The sequence below is a fragment of the Podarcis liolepis genome, assembly GCF_965112155.1.
Source record: "Podarcis liolepis genome assembly, chromosome: 4".
Classification (NCBI taxonomy): domain Eukaryota; kingdom Metazoa; phylum Chordata; class Lepidosauria; order Squamata; family Lacertidae; genus Podarcis; species Podarcis liolepis.
In genome coordinates, this window is record NC_139558.1 from 92,322,414 (window position 1) to 92,342,879 (window position 20,466).

At 41.4% G+C, this 20,466-nt stretch overlaps 1 protein-coding gene across 1 annotated transcript in view; it reads right to left on the reverse strand.

Annotated features, from left to right (window-relative positions):
* The window catches only part of TMEM135 (transmembrane protein 135), a 180,085-nt gene that overhangs the window by 15,463 nt on the left and 144,156 nt on the right, over positions 1-20,466 (reverse strand). The window contains exons 7-9 of the mRNA XM_083499784.1: positions 11,523-11,564; positions 10,749-10,895; positions 8,722-8,791 (exon numbers count right to left, since the gene is read on the reverse strand). Coding sequence (XP_083355910.1) covers positions 8,722-8,791; positions 10,749-10,895; positions 11,523-11,564 — 259 coding nt within the window. The remainder of the gene's footprint in view (positions 1-8,721; positions 8,792-10,748; positions 10,896-11,522; positions 11,565-20,466) is intronic.

Consider the following 20,466-nt stretch of genomic DNA (forward strand, 5'->3'; position numbering starts at 1 on the left):
GCCCTGGATGGGGCTGCCCTCTCCCAGAAGGAGCAGGTGTATATTCTGGGTGTGCTCTGGGAACCAGCTCCATCACTGGAGGCATACTTATTTGAAAGCATTCCCACAGCAAAGTCTTCCACCTGACACATCGGGGAGCAGGCTAACCCACAGTGATACAATTGAGACAAGGGCTGCATCATAGCTCACCCTCCTCCCAAAGAAATTTGAACTTCGTGCTGGCAGGCACACCACCTTCTGAGCACAATTTTAGTTGGGACAACTCTGTTTCGCAATAAACTGCAGCCATCCAGGTTGAGAGCTTGTGAATGGGGGCTCAAATACAACAAAATCAATTTTATTGTGTTCGATATTGTGCCAATAGCTATAATTCTAATTCATGCATCAAATGAAAGATTTCACAGGTGCAGAAAGTCTACCGTGAGATAAAAGAGAAGAATAATTTTAACCAACTTTTATGGCCCGATATGCCCTCTCTGCTAAGGATTACTCTGTGAAACAGGTTTTCGAAAAATGATTAAATGCTTCAAACACCTCTTCCATGTATACTCTTGCAAATATCCCCACGCAGATGAATCCTGTTCAACAGACATATTTTAAAAAACCTGACTCCATTTCTCACACTGAAACTCAGTACTAGGTAAATATTCAAAACAGAGAATAACAAATCAGATTGCTGCAGGTGCAACACATTCATAAATGAGGCTGGGGTGACTTACTGCTTACTCGTTTTATTGGCTAATTTTCTCCTATGTATCTTGCTCCCCTAGCCAACCTATAAACTCATGGCACTTTCAGTACAGGTTGTAGTCATAACAATGATGATATCAGCATGGGTCATGAGATCTAAACATTGCCTGTTTCTTATAGAATCATAGAATCATAGAGTTGGAAGAGACCACAAGGGCCAACGAGTCCAACCCCCTGCCAAGCAGGAAACACCATCAGAGCACTCCTGACATATGGTTGTCAAGCCTCTGCTTAAAGACCTCCAAAGTAGGAGACTCCACCACACTCCTTGGCAGCAAATTCCACTGTCAAACAGCTCTTACTGTCAGGAAGTTCTTCCTAATGTTTAGGTGGAATCTTCTTTCTTGTAGTTTGGATCCATTGCTCCGTGTCCGCTTCTCTGGAGCAGCAGAAAACAACCTTTCTCCCTCCTCTATGTGACATCCTTTTATATATTTGAACATGGCTATCATATCACCCCTTAACCTCCTCTTCTCCAGGCTAAACATGCCCAGCTCCCTTAGCCGTTCCTCATAAGGCATCGTTTCCAGGCCTTTGACCATTTTGGTTGCCCTCCTCTGGACACGTTCCAGTTTGTCAGTGTCCTTCTTGAACTGTGGTGCCCAGAACTGGACACAGTACTCCAGGTGAGGTCTGACCAGAGCAGAATACAGTGGCACTATTACTTCCCTTGATCTAGATGCTATACTCCTATTGATGAGGCCCAGAATTGCATTGGCTTTTTTAGCTGCCGCTTCACACTGTTGGCTCATGTCAAGTTTGTGGTCAACCAAGACTCCTAGATCCTTTTCACATGTACTGCTCTCAAGCCAGGTGTCACCCATCTTGTATTTGTGCCTCTCATTTTTTTTGCCCAAGTGCAATACTTTACATTTCTCCTTGTTAAAATTCATCTTGTTTGTTTTGGGCCAGTTCTCTAATCTGTCAAGGTCGTTTTGAAGTGTGATCCTGTCCTCTGGGGTGTTAGCCACCCCTCCCAGTTTGGTGTCATCTGCAAATTTGATCAGGATGCCCTTGAGTCCATCATCCAAGTCGTTGATAAAGATGTTGAATAAGACCGGGCCCAAGACAGAACCCTGTGGCACCCCACTAGTCACTCTTCTCCAGGATGAAGAGGAACCATTGATGAGCACCCTTTGGGTTCGGTCAGTCAGCCAGTTACAAATCCACTGAGTGGTAGCATAGTCAAGACCGCATTTTACCAGCTTCTTTACAAGAATATCATGGGGCACCTTGTCACCTTCGGCACCAACTTTTCTACATGTATGGTTACTCTTTTTCTCTTTCTTCCAAGGTTTATTCCTTGTTCCCTTTCTTAACCTTTACTAAACAGGCTCTTGCAATACTCCATTTGTTCCACAAGTTAAGCTTCCATACAGATTAATTGTATGTCACCTTACCAGCGGTTTGGTACAGGGATAAGGCTACCTCTAAGTGCCACAGTGGTTACTAAACCAGTCTGAGAATGCTCACAGCTTGTCCCGCGAATTATTCTCACCACGGGGATCAGCATCCCCTTAGTACAATTCCCACCCACCTCTTCCTGCAAAACTGACTTTGTGCGTTGGAGCCATTACGTAAAAGCGCCCTTGCCTCCAACCATTGTTTGCCATTATTATCATTGTTATTGTTATTTTACTGGAGGGGGAAGGAAATTTGCTACATCTTTGCCCTTGTTCACGCGGCAAATTCAGCGTAAACAGAGATGGGTCAGTGGGAAACTTGTGATGGAACTTCTGTTTCCTATCACAAAAGGAACACACAGACCAGCCCTCCATCTTCTTTGAGGCTCTCTATAAACATTCAAAGTTACTTGCACACCAGTAAAATGTCAAGAGGGAAGCAAAGATAAACCTCTGTATCACAGGTAGCCCTCCAGAGGTTTTGGGTTACAGCTGCCATCACACTTGACCATTGGCCATGCTAGCTTGGGCTGGAAGGCACCACAATGAATACCCCTGCTATATATTCATTTTTTTATTATTATTCCCTGAGTGAACATCCCACTTCTCTAGACTAGGCTCTTGAAATGTCGAATGTGCAATAACTGGCTGTGTCGTCTGTTGTTCCAAGACTGATTAATTTTAAGTACTGGCCACTTTTTGAATTGGGAAAATTTATTTGTTAAGTGCATTTTGTCCAGGGAAGACATATGGACATAGGAAGAGCCCTGAAAGAGCAGAGCAAAGGTCCATCTAGTTCATTAACAGTGACCAACCAGAGGCCTATGGAGAGCCCTCAAGCTGGAATTAACCACAACAACACTATCTCCACTTTTCCTGTGGCCAATTGTGCCCACTTTGTGAAAAAACCAGACAAAACCAATACACAAGCAGGTATGACGATAGGAAGACAAGCTGTTTGGCAGGAAAGGAACGTCTAACAAATAGGTCAAGCCATTGGCAGCCATCCTTCCCAGACTTTGGGAGGAGGGGGGGAGCCACAACCCTTTCATAATGAAAATTACAAAACCACGTATGTTCTTTCTTAGAAGACAGCTCCTGCTGATTTTGTCCAGAGACATCCTTAGGAAAAGCTCGACAATACTGATGGCTCTCTCAAAAACCTCAAAGCACATGTACCGAGCTCAGAATAAATTATCAAAATAGCAGGATTTTGCTTCTGTTTAAGTGATATAAAACATGATCACATGAAACCGAGGCCCGGCAACAATGTTCAAAAGTGTTTGTTCCACTTTAGTCTGGCCCGGCTTCTGTAATGTAATACCAAGGAACTTCTACAACTTCGAAATCGAGCTGGACAAGCCTACGGAGCAGATTACAGAGGTTTCTCTTCTACAGTCCCAGCTGCAAATCATAGGCTAAGCAGGAACCTAAGTATAGACAACATCAGGCATGGACAACATCAATGCTGGTATAACAATTAAAAGAAACCTGGCTAGGAGGAAAGGGGTATTTGTTTTCTAAAAGAAAGGAGGCACAAGTTGTCTTTAGGCCGCTTGCTCTATATTCCTTAACCAAGATCAAACAATTGACAGGATAATGACTTTACCAGATACCAAAAGGGATGAGAAACTCAAGAGAAATCAGATGCAGTTTGCTGTATCACACGGAAAAGAAGGGCTATCCAGTTTCCACTTTACCTGGAAACTTGAATCCTGCACCAGCAAACTACCATTCAAGTTAATAGGTAGTTCACCTAAACAGATGAATGTCTGCTCAACTTGCTTGCTAAACATTTGGCACTGACTTCTTAGGAAACCGATGTCTACTACTTCTGTTACTACTAGTGAGGGAGGCTCCTTTCTATTTTAAATATATCATTTAAGAAAAAATCTCGTTGATATATTTATAGTGCTGATTGCTGTGTGAATATCATTTTACTGGCTCAGTGTATAAGAATTTTGGGTGCGATTAAATGGGCCAGTGAGCATTGATAGCTATGACGGCGGTCATTACTTGAAATATGCATGTACAGTGAAATTGAAACCAGCTAAGACTCTTCAAGTGGAAGACTTTATGTCTTGTGCAGGACTTGAGTCAATGCACAGATTTATAAGTAACTCAAACCATCAACAGCCTCTCTTATTGATTGTCTCCCCTGACAACCAAGAATGTTTAATGAATAATTTAAAAAAGAGATCAACCGCTTACAGGTTTTTATGATCAAGTAGTATGCAGATGGTTAAATAAATAATTAGAAATAAAAATCTGAAGGTAATCGGCTTTTCCCTATATAACTGGGAACAACAGAATTAAGTTTAAATCACCGCCACCCAGGGAAAACTTTAGAAAGCAGAAATTACACTTTTAAAATTTATTTAAAATATGTTTGCCCATGCTGGCCGGAGTTGATTGGGATTTTATACTAACACATCTGAGGGGCAATAGAATGGGTAGGCCTGGTCTAAAACATGGTGTAAAACTGAGGTCTTTAGTGCTGAGCTGACTAACCAGCCCATAAGGGACGTGGGTGGCACTGTGGTCTAAACCACTGAGCCTCTTGGGCTTGCTAATCAGAAGGTCGGCAGTTCAAATCCCTGCGAGGGGGTGAGCTCCCGTTGTTCTGTCCCAGCTCCTGCCAACCTAGCAGTTCGAAAGCACGCCAGTGAAAGATAAATAAGTACCGCTGCGGCGGGAGGGTAAATGGTGTTTCTGTGTGCTCTGGTTTCCATCATGGTGTCCCGTTGTGCCAGAAGCGGTTTAGTCATGCTGGCCACATGACATCAGAAAGCTGTCTGTGAACAAACGCCGGCTTCCTCGACCTGAAAGCGAGATGAGCGCCGCAACCCCATAGTTGCCTTTGACTGGGTGTAACCGTTCAGAGGTCCTTTACCTTTTACCAGCCCATATTCTCCACTGTAGCTGTGTGCCTGCTTATGTCTCAATTCTTAGTGTGGTAGCCAAACACACAGAATGAAGTTTCATTCTGTCTGCGTGCCAAAGACGTGTCCATTAAATTTGCAATTTCTATCCCAGTTATCCTGCAAGTTTTGTTATATGTTCGATACAGAACTGAAAGCTTTACTTATGTCTCTGTGGCAACCCAAATCTGTGCTTAAAACAGCGGCACTGGCTTGGGTCATGCTGCTAACCAGCTGGCTGCAACGCACTTCAGGACACTGACAAATGGCAGCTGCGGAAAGCAGACCAGTACATGCAGGAGGCCGAGTCAAAATATGCAGACTGTCCAACTGCACCTTCTCTTTCACGTGCTGTTCTCCACACTTGTTGCTGGAGAGTCATAACAATTTACTACGAAAATCTGAAGGGGAGAAATATCATGGCCTATAAAACAGCAGGTAGCCGTGTTGGTCTGCCATAGTCAAAATAAAAAAATTCCTTCCAGTAGCACCTTAAAGACCAACTAAGTTAAGTAAAGCCATGGAGAGACCTGGTCTGAACAAAACCATCAAATGCCAACAGTGTCCTTCAGCTCTCTATATTGGACAAACAGGCCAAACCTTACGCCAAAGAATAAACGGACATAAATCTGACATCAAGAACCACAAAACAGAGAAACCAGTAGGAGAACACTTCAATCTCCCAGGACATTCTATACAAGATCTCAAAGTAGCTGTTTTACTACAAAGGAATTTCAGAAATAGACTGGAAAGAGAAGCTGCTGAATTGCAACTCATTACCAAACTTAAAACCATGGAGAGACCTGGTCTGAACAAAGACATTGGATTCTTATCTCATTATACATGACTAAGCCATTTCTCACCTTCTCACCCCTTGCCTTTTCCTGTAAGACCTATTGCAGTCGTTAAGAGTCGTCAACAGGCTCATCTCAGCTATCTGCCAATCTCCCATTCCCACCACCCTTCTGAGTAATACCCCTCCCCACCTTCTCACTATATAGAAGGATCTGGCAACTTCTGTTTCAGTGTATCTGAAGAAGTGTGCATGCACACGAAAGCTCATACCAAGAACTAACTTAGTTGGTCTTTAAGGTGCTACTGGAAGGAATTTTTTTTATAAAACAGCAGACACTTTCCAAAAAGCTGCTTCGCCCCGTACACGTCGCTTCTCAAACGCAAAACCAAAATGCGCTGGAGTCCTACCAAAGGAAATGTGAGCAGGTGCTCCCACCTGTGCCAGTCTAACTGCAGCCAAAACAATCTCCCCGCACAGTTCACTCTTCCAAGGGAAAGAAAACCCAGACCGATCGTATTCTGGGAGAGGATAGTTCATATCAATGGACACGGACCGCCCTTCCTTCGTGCAACAACTGTGAACTTTCTCCCATTACCCTTAAAATACATTCGCAGGCTCGGAGAGTCCAAAAAAAATCTACTCCAATGTGCCAGGGAGGCACAGCTGTATGAGGGCCGCCTCTGCCGAGAACAGCACATTCCTGGTACTTGAGTTGAGGGAACGGCTGCAAGTGCGATCTGTTACATGGTTCTGCGCGCAATTAAATCGGACGAGGCTCTCAGAGCCTCGCTTTTCACTCACTTTAGCAGCTTACCGCAGGCACTAAATGAACACCAGCGACGGTGGTTACCGCGTAAAGAGAAGCGGGCATCTACTGAAGAACCTTTTCAATGAGTCGGTTATGCAAAAGACAGCGCAGAAGGCTTCACATATTGGAGCTTTGAGATCCACTTTGCCCGTTGCATCTCTCTTTTTTTAAATGCTTTTCTAAAAGAACACAAGGGTTGCCCTGCAGAATCACATGAAAAATCCTGCATTCTGTCTGCAACAGCAGCCAGCCAACTGACTCTGAGCACTTGTGAACAGAGCATGAAAGTGTGCTGTTTGTCCTCAGCACCCGGCATTCAGTGCTATACTGCCTCCGTACATAAATACAGAGGTACCTTGGGTTAAGTACTTAATTCGTTCCGGAGGTCCGTTCTTAACCTGAAACTGTTCTTAACCTGAGGAACCACTTTAGCTAATGGGGCCTCTCGCTGCTGCCACACCACCAGAGCACGATTTCTGTTCTCATCCTGAAGCAAAGTTCTTAACCTGAAGCACTATTTCTGGGTTAGCGGAGTCTGTAACCTGAAGCGTATGTAAACTGAAGCGTATGTAACCTGAGGTACCACTGTATGTTATTCGTTTACTGTGGCTAGCAGCCATGGAAAGACCCATTCTCTGGGGGCGTATTTCTAAAGAACTGGGAAGATACAATGTGAAGCAACTCTTAGAACAAGTTTTGGGGGAAGGGGGTGAAATATCACCAGGGGTCTGGAACTGGGGAGACTGGCAGTCCAGAAAGCCAGTCAGATGGGCAGGGCATAAATAACATTATCATCATCATCATCATCACCTTACTCTGCACCGAACCATCTGCCCTCTATCATTTATGAAGCTTGTGTGCCTGTTCCAACCACACTATAATAGTAATTAAAAACTATTGTTTTAATAAAGCAAGTCGTTCACATAAATGGAATAGACCATGAAAGGATAAAATGCACAATCTTGATGTTTCCTTGTAGATAATACAGCACAGACTCCAAAGAGGAACACTGCATTACCCAAAGAAGATACACTTTTCACACTATGTGCTCTCCCAACTCCCTTCTGCCCTGAACGCTGCAATTGATAGAAATCCAGAAACCACTACTACATTTTTCCGGGCACATGTGTGCATGCATACACAAACAGGACCCAGAGCAGGAAAATGTCTCCGTAACCTTTTTGTGACTAGAATCATAGAATGATAGAGTTGGAAGAGACCACAAGGGCCATCGAGTCCAACCCCCTGCCAAGCAGGAAACAAGATGGATCTAGAGATGGATCACTCTTATTTCTGGTCTGTGTCAATTCTACCGTGTATGCTTATTTGTAAGTCTGTTCTGTCCATCTCCACATTAATTTGCAGATAGATTTTTTTAAAAGTATGAAATTCATATTTTCAAAGGTGCATAAATATATAATTGCATGTACATTTTGTCACTAAATATGTATTTTGTGATGAAATACATATTTATGCATTCAAATACACATTTTGGTACTGATTACTTTATCTCGGTGCATGCACTTATAAAAGTATCCTATCCTAAAATATGAACTTTTATAAGGCATTTTGGTATGTCTTTTGAGGCAAGAACTATATTGCAAAATTTGAAGAAGTGCAAAATCAGAAGGATAATTGTGCTCCAATCCTTATACAGTGGTACCTCGGGTTACAGACGCTTCAGGTTACAAACACTTCAGGTTACAGACTCCGCTAACCCAGAAATAGTACCTTGAGTAAAGAACTTTACTTCAGGATGAGAACAGAAATTGTGCAGCGGCAGCACGAGGCCCCTTAGCTAAAGTGGTACCTCAGGTTAAGAACAGTTTCAGGTTAAGAACAGACCTCCAGAATGAATTAAGTTCTTAACCCGAGGTACCACTGTATGAAGCTGGGAAGTACAAATTAGCTCAGTTTGCTAAAAATGTGGACCAATATTTTCTTTCCTGCATCCATATTTGTGACTTACATCAACTTTTTATATCTAAATAATAGTTTTAAATAGTTTTCTAATGGTGAATTATGTTAATTTTTTCGACTCACTTTAACACAATACGAGATGCAATTATCTTCATAATGCTTACAGCATCTGTGCCTTGGCCCATGTTTGCACCTGGAAAATAAACACAAAAAACAGAGCCCTGCATCAATATTAACCACAAAGTTGCTTTTTGCATACCAAACACATAAATGATCTACTTCCACCCAAATGTGCAGAATGTTCTATAGCTACTTCTTCTTTTGTGCAGTGCAAAATAAATTCCTTTACAATGCTTATAAGTGTGAAGCAGAAAAGAATAAAGATTCTTAAAGATCCTGTACAAATAAAGGCAAGACCTTTGTTCTAGGGAGAGCTAACACAACTAAGAGATTGAATTGCGAACCAGGAAATCCTCTTTGCAAATCTTTCCTTTCTGATGAATTCACTAGGTAGCCTCAGAACCACACTAAACATTACATTAAATGAATATTCACATGCATGGGATTTTAAAAATCATTATTATTATTATTATTATAAAAAGCCATGGAGGACATTGATCCAGACCAGGATCACGGGACAGGTGGAGAGGCATTTGATGCTGGCTTGATCATTTTACCCATTGCAATAGTTTCATTTAATGTAACAGCCCCCTACCCAAGTTGGAAGGAAGCTGCTGCCTGAACCTGGAACTTGTAGAAGAAACAGGATTTTGTGATCTCTGACTTATGCACATTTTGCACAGAACAAAGTCAGAGGTGAGCCCCCACATCTTGTTCATCTTTACGACTTTGCCCATGTGCTCCATGATGCAACCAGGATTGTGGCAATTGGGCAGTGTGGGCTGCTGGCTGGAAGGCCACAGAAAGGGGGCACACAGATGATTGGAAGGTTGCAGATTCCTCTCTCTAGGCTTAGGGGAAAATTTGTACTCTGCAGCTCACAAGACTTCACTTTTCATGAGCATTACAGCTATGTGGAAATTCTACTGTTGTGTATTTGAAAAAGATAAATGCTTTGGGGAGGGCTCTCCAGTTGTTGGGACATATCAGGTTGACTTACAAGAAAATCAATTTGATGCTGGTTCTAGAAATTAGATTTTCTTGTAGTCAAGTATTTGCGGTTTGAGGACAAAATAACATTACTCAATCTTTCGATTGTGCCAAATATTTTTGGAAGCTTTGAATTATGCGCTGCAAAAGCGTATCAGTCATAAATCACCCATGAGGTCAGTTTGTGTAGCAAAAATTGTAATGAGGATGTGATCAAGTTACAGACATTCAGACTTAGTTATATCTGAAAGGAAACATATGGGAGAGAAACTTGATAGAGGATTAGGATTAAGAACTCAATGGTTTTTTTGGTCATATGCAAGTGGGTCGATAGAAATACCAAAACAAGATCATTCTTCTTAATTGTTAATCATTCGGGCCTTTTCTGGCCCTGGAATGAGCAGTTTCGTTTAGTGGGGTGACTGCATTGCCAGCTTTCGTTATATCTTGTATGTGTCTCAGATGAATTATCCGGACCTAGATTAATCCAGTGATACACCATAATGAGCTCTTCAAACCAAGTCTCCTGGAAATTGGACTCTTGGCCTTTCCTATTCAATATAATTTTCAGGCTTGAGGGACTGTTCTTTGTAACATCATGGGATAGCTTACAGGTCATATATAAAGGCAATGACCCAGACCAGAATAGTTGGCGTTGCTCCCCTGGCCTCCCTAAGATGAGCATCACTGCTATCTATCTAGCTACCAGGGAGCTCGAGGGAGCAGACTGGCCTTCCCAAGGTCCCTGCTGTCTTGCCCCCTCCCCTTGTCTCCTTCTTGGTAACTGGCAGCACTGTGTGCCAGGTGTCTGGAACCAAGGCTTCTGGTAGCAGAACTCAGGTGTCACTAAGGGTATGGAGCGGTTGGGAAGTTTTCTGCTCCACTTTAGAGTCACTAGTGTGGATGGCACAGAACAGCTAACAGCTGAGTGGAAGACAGGTAACACAAAGCGTCAAGCTTAAATGCTCAAATCTCATTCGTCAGTGACTTGGCAAACTGGCTGGCACGGCAAATACAAATCCATGAAATTCTACACTCACACTCTGTCCACAAGTTTCTTTGTTGCCGCCACTATGTTCATTCGCTGTGTCATTTCTTCGCTGTGTTTTATTTTTCTCCCTCTCCTTAGAAAGGCTGCTTCCGGTGCAAAAGAATGTGTGGGAATTTCTTCCTTCCCTACAATGAATCTGGAAGAAAAGAAAAGAAACAGAGATGCACACAAGTCACCAGCTACCTGATTTTTGCAGTGCCATTTTCAAACAGTGGATTGCAGTTGCCTCTGGCTAACCTACTGCTGGAGCAATTTTTATATCCATGCAATTCCTTAAAATATGGGATGTTGTCTCAAACTGCAGGTTTTAACATTCAATTGGAATATAGTATTAAATAATAGTGTTCGGAAAGTAAAAACAAGCAAAACACGTAAACATATTTTGTTAACGAAACGATATATAAATGCAGGTGCTTTCTTGAGGCATCTGTTATAATTAAGCAATGAGGGAGTCAAGGGCAAAATACCACTGTCCAGAACATAAAATTAACTGATTTGTGTATTTCTCTTCTAGATGTCGGGGGGGGGGATTATGGAGCACAGAATGGAAGTACTATAAATGGAAGTAGTATATATTTTTCATCCCCCCCCAAAAAAGAGAAAAGGAAAATGAGAAACAAGGCTGGAAATCATGCTTTGCAAAGAGCTTTTGTTTCCTGCATGTCAAATTTCCTCCATCTATGTTTGCACATACAGTATTTCACTCAATCTGGTCTGATCACTTTGGGCTACAAAGGAAAAACACTTGCTTTGTTTTACTTACTTTAGTGCTGAGAATGTAAATCCTTTCAAGCCATCCTTGCACCTGAAATATAAACCAAACATTTTGGGCGTGGTTAATTCAATAGTTCCCAAATTCACAGAGCATTCAAACAGCAGAGATCATTTAAAGCATCAGAGTCTTGCAACCTTCTTCTATCCAGGGCCAGAAATTCAGAGCTAAGATGTGTAATTATTTCGTTATTGTTTGCCTTTGCAATTTTTTTAATGAGAACGTGTGCAACATAAACTGAACCAAACAGAATTCCCTCCAGATGACCAAAAAGCAGCTTATGTAAGCTTTGGCAAAAGAAAGAAATGCCTCAAGCCCAGCAACGGAAAAAGCCAGTTTGGTTTCCATTTCGACACTTGCCAACAAGTTCTACCCTTCTGCCAGCAGATGTCCCTGATCAGCAGCAATTCAAAAGTCTGTTGCATATGCCAAGAAGTTAACCAAACAAGTAAATCTGCTGCTGGCAAAGGAGGAGCAAGAGGGGCACACAGATTTTCTGTCGGTCAAGCGCCAAGAGCAGCTTCTCATAATGCATTTCATACTCAAGTGCAGATGGCAGCGTACATGGCCACGACACCAGTGACCCCATCAGCCAAGTCACATCTGAGTGGTGCAAATAAGTTTCCGACACAACTTTCCCCTTTAAAGGACGCAGAAGCAGCAGCCTTCTAAATGGACTGGCCATACATTAATTTGTACCTAATAAATGCTATGGAGACTAGTCACGTAAATATTTCAAAAAGAAGATAATGCTGTGACTTTTTTTTACCATTGTTATAAGAAACAAAACTGCTCCTTTTCCCTTATAGAGCCCATATAGAGTCCTAATGTAGGTTCTCTATCGGTAGGAGAAAATAACAGAGGCCAATCAGAGAATATTGAGAAGCAAAGCAGCCAGGGAGCCTAATCTTTATTAAACTGTTGCAACAGGGTCCTCACACACACACCCCACGCAGGAGGGAGGAGGAACCCAGAACAATGGTGTGCAAGCCCATATATAGACTTTTCAAGTTGCCACCCTGTACCTCAAGACCACACCCAATACATCATACATACATACATCACAGAAGAGGTGGTCTACAGCAGAAAACCTGTCTGCCAGGATACCCACTGACTGCATTACTTGGGCAGTCTGGCCATTCCTTCTGAGATACTAAATACTGAGTTCCTGAATCCAGGTCACAGGCTCACCCTATTCATACAGATACATTCTTAAGACAGGATTTGTGAGCAAAGAGACAATGGAGAGGTTTTCCCATTTCCTTTGTCCTTGCAGAGAAACATTTGAGGTCAATTTGGGAGTGTCAAAATGGTTTCAGGACTTTTTTCCTGTACTGTTTCAGACGTGTGATTTATATATTTATGTATGTGTTTATCTGGTACATTTATGAACCTTTTGTATCTTAGACCTTATAATTCTCATAACACCAAGAGCATTAAAAATACCCAAAAAATCACAGATGCGGTACATGCAATCTTTAATAAAAAAATCTTTATTTATTTTTAAAATGTGGTACATGCCACTGGATGGCTCAGTTGGTTAGAGAGTGGTGCTGATAATGTCAACATTGCGGGTTTGATCCCCATATGGGACAGCTGCATATTCCTGGATTGCAGGCGGTTGGACTAGATGATCCTGTGGGTCCCTTCCAACTCTACAATCCTATGATCTATGAATGCCTAGCTAAAGAAAGCTTTTGCAGGACATAAACCTCCCAAGTGTTCTAACAAGTAACGTTCAACAAGTAAAGAAGGGGGGGTGTAGACACAGAGTGAGTAAACTCTGCGCACAAAACGCTCCAGTTGTGATTCCAGTTGACACCATTAAGCATTTATCTGTAGCCTGTCCCATGTAGTTTGACTGGCAGTATGATCTGAATCTGGGGAATTTTTGCTGCAAAAGGGTGATAAGGGTGCTTTCGTAGGATTTGCCTACCAGAGGGAATCAGCATGCTACTAAGGAGAACGATTTGCCATGGAACCCAATATAATTATTAGTTTTAATAAATCACGGATCAAGCACATTTATTGTGGCAAATGCAGCTGTGGGAAGGGCCTCCAAAACTCATATCAGATTATCTGTTTTAAGTTTCTGAGCACTGGGTCGTGCAGAATGAAACTGGTTTCAGACACATACCTATTTGTTTATTTTTATCAGCTGCTTTTATATAGTTAACCCAAAATGTGTGTTATCTGGGCAGCTCAGCTCACAAAGCAAAAAACAAAACAAACTTTCATAGAATGTATTTTAAAATGAAGTTTTATTGTTCCCCATCCTGATATCTTATAAATATTTCTAAGTAAATAAAATACAGTTTAAAACCAATTTAAAATATTTTAAAATTGTTTTAAAAACCAGAAACAAAATTTTAAACTTAATGCAAACTCAAGGAAGTGGTATCTGATCTAGGGAAGGTGATGAAAATCAAGTTAGCTCTTAGGAATCAAGGAACACTTGCACACAAATTGGTACAGGTGTTAATCATGTAGTTTTATAAGGTAAGCAAATGATATTTTTATAATCAAAATAAAAAAATTCCTTCCAGTAGCACCTTAAAGACCAACTAAGTTAGTTCTTGGTATGAGCTTTCGTGTGCATGCACACTTGGCAACTTCTGTTTCAGTGTATCTGAAGAAGTGTGCATGCACACGAAAGCTCATACCAAGAACTAACTTAGTTGGTCTTTAAGGTGCTACTGGAAGGAATTTTTTTATTTTGACTATGGCAGACCAACACGGCTACCTATCTGTAACTGTATTTTTATAATAGAAGGCTTTCCGGGGAGAGCCACCATCACAATTCTAAGGATTGAAAGCCGTTTCCATGAGCTCTGCATCTGTGACCTGAGCTCATAACATGCTGCAATCAACCTTTAAATAGCTGTTAGCGTGTATCATGATTTTTCTCTCTCAGCTGTTTGGCACTATCACCATCACACCTTAAGTCATCAGAACATTTGGCCTCCACTATGATAAGTGTGTGTACTTCACAGACTTCAAAGCGAAATGGTTCATTTCGAGTCCCCAATCACTTGGTTAATAAGCATTATACTGCAGCTGCCTAGAAATATAATTCCCATGTTTCAAGGAACACAACAAAGTTAGGGAATTACTGTGTGTATAGGGGGTATAGGAGAGATTGCTTTGTCTTGCAGCATTTTAAGTCAAAAGGGTAACAATTCTGGATAAGTTTAAACCGACAAAGCAAATTCTACTCAAGGGTATTATTTCATGCTCATTCTGAACCAAAATGGTTAAAAACACACTGCCATAACATTCTCAAAATCATGTGCAACACTCTCAAGTCCCGTTCATCCCCTGACCGTTAAAACGAGACACAATCATGTTGCGGGCATGGTTTTCTGCAACATACAGTGGTACCTCGGGTTAAGTACTTAATTCATTTCGGAGGTCCATTCTTAACCTGAAACTGTACTTAACCTGAAGCACCTCTTTAGCTAATGGGGCCTCCTGCTGCAGCCGCGCCGCCGGAGCACAATTTCTGTTCTCATCCTGAAGCAAAGTTTTTAACCCGAGGTAATATTTCTGGTTTAGCGGAGTCTGTAACCTGAAGCGTATGTAACCAGAAGTGTATGTAACCCGAGGTACCACTGTATTTTCTTGGAAGAGCACCTGAATGCAATATACCCTTGTAATGAAAACGAACTTCAGAAAGGCTCTGTACTACATAACTTCTGAGTCAGATACCCTGAGCATCTGACAAGCAGGCCAGCTTCACTACACTCTTTTTCCTATTTGCATATTAAGTGAAGCAAAAGAGAAGGAATCATGAAGTTGCAGGACTCAAAGGAATCCGAAGGTCACATAAGTTCATGCTCCAGCACCAAAAGCAATTAGCATCTGGGCAAGGATTTGAAGAGAAATAAACTGGCAAAGGCAAGAAGCTATTTGCTGAGGCGGCCCTCATTCAAAAGCAGAAAGAGGGGGAGGAAGGACTCTATTCAAAACAGAGTAATCTGTGGCTGTATAAGAACATTTCCGAAAGCAGGAACAACCCTTGCCTCAAGTTAGCAGAGCTCCCCTTTTACTGAAGCCAGCTCCTGCCCAATTTCAGTCTAGCCGCAAACCAAGACTAATTATTCTCGGGCTGTGCATGTAGGCATACCTAATCTTCCCCCCACCCCATTGTGCGGAAAGGCAAAAAGGTCTCCACACCACATCGTAAGGCTAAATGTCACCAATTAGGTTTCTAATTTTTTTGATTAGTGTTTCTTGCTGAAAGTCTCTCAAAGGTTCTCATTCAGAGGCTGACTGATGATCTTTCCACAAGGGCCCTGCTGATGAGGTTTAATTACTATAGTTTTGAACAACAATCACCACGTGTGATGAAAATAACAACATCCAAAGTTAACCCTCAGAGCAAAAGCAAATGAGGGGGGAAAGGGGAAGCAACTTTGCTTATAGAAAAGCTGGTCATTAGAGCGCACACAATTCTAAATGTGTTCTATCTTGCATATAATGAATTGGATCCAGGCTAAATTAGTTGCACTTAGGTCCCACTGAAACCAGAAAGACCTCGCTTAGGCATAGCTACCTTTTCACACCGATGTCAACGGGACCCAAATACAACTAAGTCGAAATCCAACCTAAACATTGAATTCTGTTTTATTAGAACTGATGAAGTAGGACAGGGGCAAGGAGATTTTGTACGCAATGATGTCACATCACAAAGAAGGGGAAAGTCTTTCCTTTGGCATTTTGGTCTCCTACAGCATGGAATTTAGGATGCAGAACTGTTACCGTACTTTAGGTTTCAGAAAGAAGTAGAGCTTAACAAGCAGTATACAGCTGCTAAAAGGTAAAGGGACCCCTGACCATTAGGTCCAGTCGTGACCGACTCTGGGGTTCGGGTTCTCATCTCGCTTTATTGGCCATGGGAGCCAGCGTTATAGGCCGAGGGAGCCGGCGTTTGTCCCCAGACAGCTGCCAGGTCATGTGGCCAGCATGACTAAGCCACTTCTGGCGAACCAGAGCAGCGCATGGAAACACCGTTTGCCTTCCCGCCAGAGCAGTACCTATTTATCTACTTGCACTTTGATGTGCTTTCGAACTGCTAGGTTGGCAGGAGGTGGGACCGAACAATGGGAGCTCTCCCCATCGTGGGGATTCAAACTGCCGACCTTCTGATCGGCAAGCACTAGGCTCTATGGTTTAACCCACAGCGCCACCCACGTCTCCATGACTAGTTAACACACGTGTAGATCGCAAAGTGACAAATTACCTCTTACGTTAAACATAGAAAGGGACAAAAATTGAACAGGTGATATCAGCAATGGCACCCCAATCATGGAGTGCCCGCCCCTCTCAGCATGAATAGGTGCCAACCCTGGCAGCAAATAACCATATTTTTGCTCCCAGGACTTTAATTTATCACTTGGTGGAGAATGGGGCTGCCTTCTCCAATGTGTTTGGCCTCTGTTGATGTTTTAGAGTTGTATTTCTTTTCTATAACATGCTTTATTATGCATTATGCTTTTTATACTGGGGTTATTAAAGAGCAGGTTAGAAATCTTCTCAGTAAGTAAATAAATGACGTCATACTTGGAGTACACACACCAAAATCAATGAACTTAAGTTACTTAAGTTAAGACTGGAAACCACCCCAACAGACATAACTTCTCAAAAGTCACAAAAGGCCAAAAGACAGCAAGTTTATCTTTATAAAGTTACTGCAGAAACAAGATATGTCAGAATGAGAAAGCTAGGAGCAATGTGATAGTTCCCAGCATTTTTTTAAAAAAAACAAAACACACCTCTAGCTGGTTATAGCTGCAAAGCAATGCTTGTAAGCATATCTGCTGGAATATCAATAGTTAAAATCAAGGTGTCTCTTTGTAAACTGCTTTGAATGTTTTTTTTTAAAAAACAATCAAGCTGTGTATACATTTTATAACAATAAAAATAAAATAATTAAGAATATTTCCTTCTCTTTCGCATGAAGATGGAATATAAAAATAGTTTCAAGGAAATGGCATTCATTGGCATGCTGGGTACAGGATGAACAGTAGGTCTCATCTTTAATCAAAGAAAATAATGTTTCAGCTTTAGCCACAGAGAATCTTGCCACCATAAACTAGCCAACTGCAAACTAAGAAACGAAAACAACTCCTTCAGGCTCATGGCAGATGCTGCTTCCACTTTAAAAAAATATAAACAGGTCACAGTAGCCCAAGTTTTCCAAAATGAAAAGCAAGTGTCAGAATTCATTAACTGTCCACAAAGAAGTTAAAACGTGAAAGCTGAAAGTTGACATGTTTGGTCTAAATTTTGGAAATGCACTTTACAAGCTTTTCTTAGGAAATATGTGCCAAGAATTGACTGTCCGGATTTTCAAGAAGGATTTAATAAAGAGGAGACATTAGGACTGTTTGGGGGATTGCACCAGGAACAAATCTCCAAGTTGGCAACCAGGTTGCTAGCAACATATACGCTTCTATCAAAATCATTCCAGAAATGTTCCCTTTCCAAAGCAAATGATTTGCAGGATATTTCAGAATCTGCTGTTTCATTACAATAATTAAGGGGGTCATGAGATATAACCAATGATTCAATCCATGCACCAGAAATCAGCTAAAGCAATTTCACAAGACAGGAGGGAAATTAATATTTTTAACAGCCTCCTCCACCAGAGTTTATTTTATATTTAGCTTCCTCCTCTAGTTTCTTTATAGTTTCTTAGGTAGCCTAGAAAAAAGTAACTTTTAAAAGACAAGCTTTCCCTGACCAATAATACTGGACCCAGTTATTCATCATCATCAAACCTTTTATCAGCATCACATACAAACATCCAAAACAAATCAATACAGAATTACCACTTCCCCAGTGGCAAAAAAAATTTCTAAAAGAAAGGAGGCAGAGAAGTCTATTGTCACATCTCTAGGTCTCCAGGGAGATCAGACGTCTGCAGTGTATTTCAACAAAAAAAAACCAAATAGAGATATTTAGCCACTAACTTGGTGAGCTCCTGATCATTCCCCAGTACAGTGGTACCTTGGGTTACAGACGCTTCAGGTTACAGACTCCGCTAACCCAGAAATAGTACCTCAGGTTAAGAACTTTGCTTCAGGGTGAGAACACAAATCGCGGCACGGCGGCAGCGGGAGGCCCCATTAGCTAAAGTGGTGCTTCAGGTTAAGAACACTTTCAGGTTAAGAACGGACCTCCAGAACGAATTAAGTTCTTAACCCGAGGTACCACTGTAATAGAAAATGTATGACCTCCAACTCTGGTTTCCATTTGGGGATACAGAGTTGAAGGACCCTGATAGCTGTTTTGGTTCTGTTTGTATCATTCTGTGAAATTTGAAATATTAAGCTGTTTAGAGATGCTATTTGATCAAATGAACAGTTAAGGGCATGAACAAAACAACCCTTGTTTTGATTATAAAGTCTACCACATTGGTTGACATCACCCAATTAGGATTTTTAAAAATGAATTTTGTGTTTGGAGAGCGAGAGAAACACTGTGGTACTTACTCCCCCCCCCCTTTCCCCCTATTATGTTTTCCTGTGATTTTATTGGTGTTAGCCACTCTGGCTGGGGAGGGCGGGGTATAAATAAATTATTGTTATTGTTGTTGTTGTTGTTATTATTATTATTATTATTATTATTATTATTATTATTATTTATTACTTCTTCAATTTCATGTGTTTAACAACGGACTTAAGGGCAGAAGTGTTTTATGGCATGTGAATATGGCCACAACTTATGTGCATTTAACTTGCGCACATTCAGCTTTACGCACATGGTATAATAATAATAATAATAATAATAATAATAATAATAATAATAATAATAAAGGGGCGGAGTTCCAGGAAAAATGACTGGCAATCCCTCCCACCAATGAACTCAATGGCTTTTGACCACACACTATTTTGGCTTTTGGCGCAATTGCAGGCTTCCTGTGGTACATAAATCCAGGAGTGTTTTACATTTGAAGAATGACATCAAACATCCTGAACATGTTTTTGAAACATGTAGTTTTGCACTATTTCCAGGGTTGATGGCATTCGTAAACATTCCACACTTCTGATGTTTATGTTTCAGTACCATCAACATTTGACTACTGTAAGTGATTCTACCTAGGGCTAGTTCGGTTGCCTAGGTGGTAAATTGTGAAAAGCAATGGTTTTTAGCCTGCATCATATAAGCATCCAAAGGATGCCTAAAATGTATCTTTTAGACAAATCTTTCCCAGGTATCTTTAGATTATTACTGTGATAAACATAACCCCAATGCTTCTTATATAGACAAGAAGCAAACATTAAACAATTCACCCACTAGGTCATATGAATTAAGTAACATTTACACACACACACACACACACACACACACACACACACACACACACACAACTTTTTCTTTGACAGTTACTTCAACATTCTCCACCATGAATCCATCAAGATACAAAATATATTCCATTCACTTTCTGACATGCTAAAAGTACAAAGGTAAACATTTTTGACAGGGCAAACAATTGACTGTGGCAAACAGGAAGCAATCAGTCAAGAATGATTTGCTAATGTTCTCTGAGCAAGCTGGGAGACCTAAAATAGCTATGGGAAGCTGCACTCTGGAGTGGGAAATGAGGGGGGCTGGAGAGGAAGGAGGTGCCTTAACACTTTCTCTGGAAGCTATTTTTCTTATCAAAATCTCCCACTCTCCTCCCATCGAATGCTTCTCACCTAATTGGGCAAGAAGGAAATTTCTGGTCACACAAATTTAATTTGAAGACACCGGGAAGGAATGTCCTTAGACAGAAAGTGAAGTGCCCCTTATAATATTCTGCTGATAGACAGACAGACAGACAGACAGACAGACAGACAGACAGACAGATAGACAGATATAGAAAACATTCAAATGACCAGACATAGGAATAGGGGAGAAATTTGGTTTGGTTTGCATCCTAATGTGG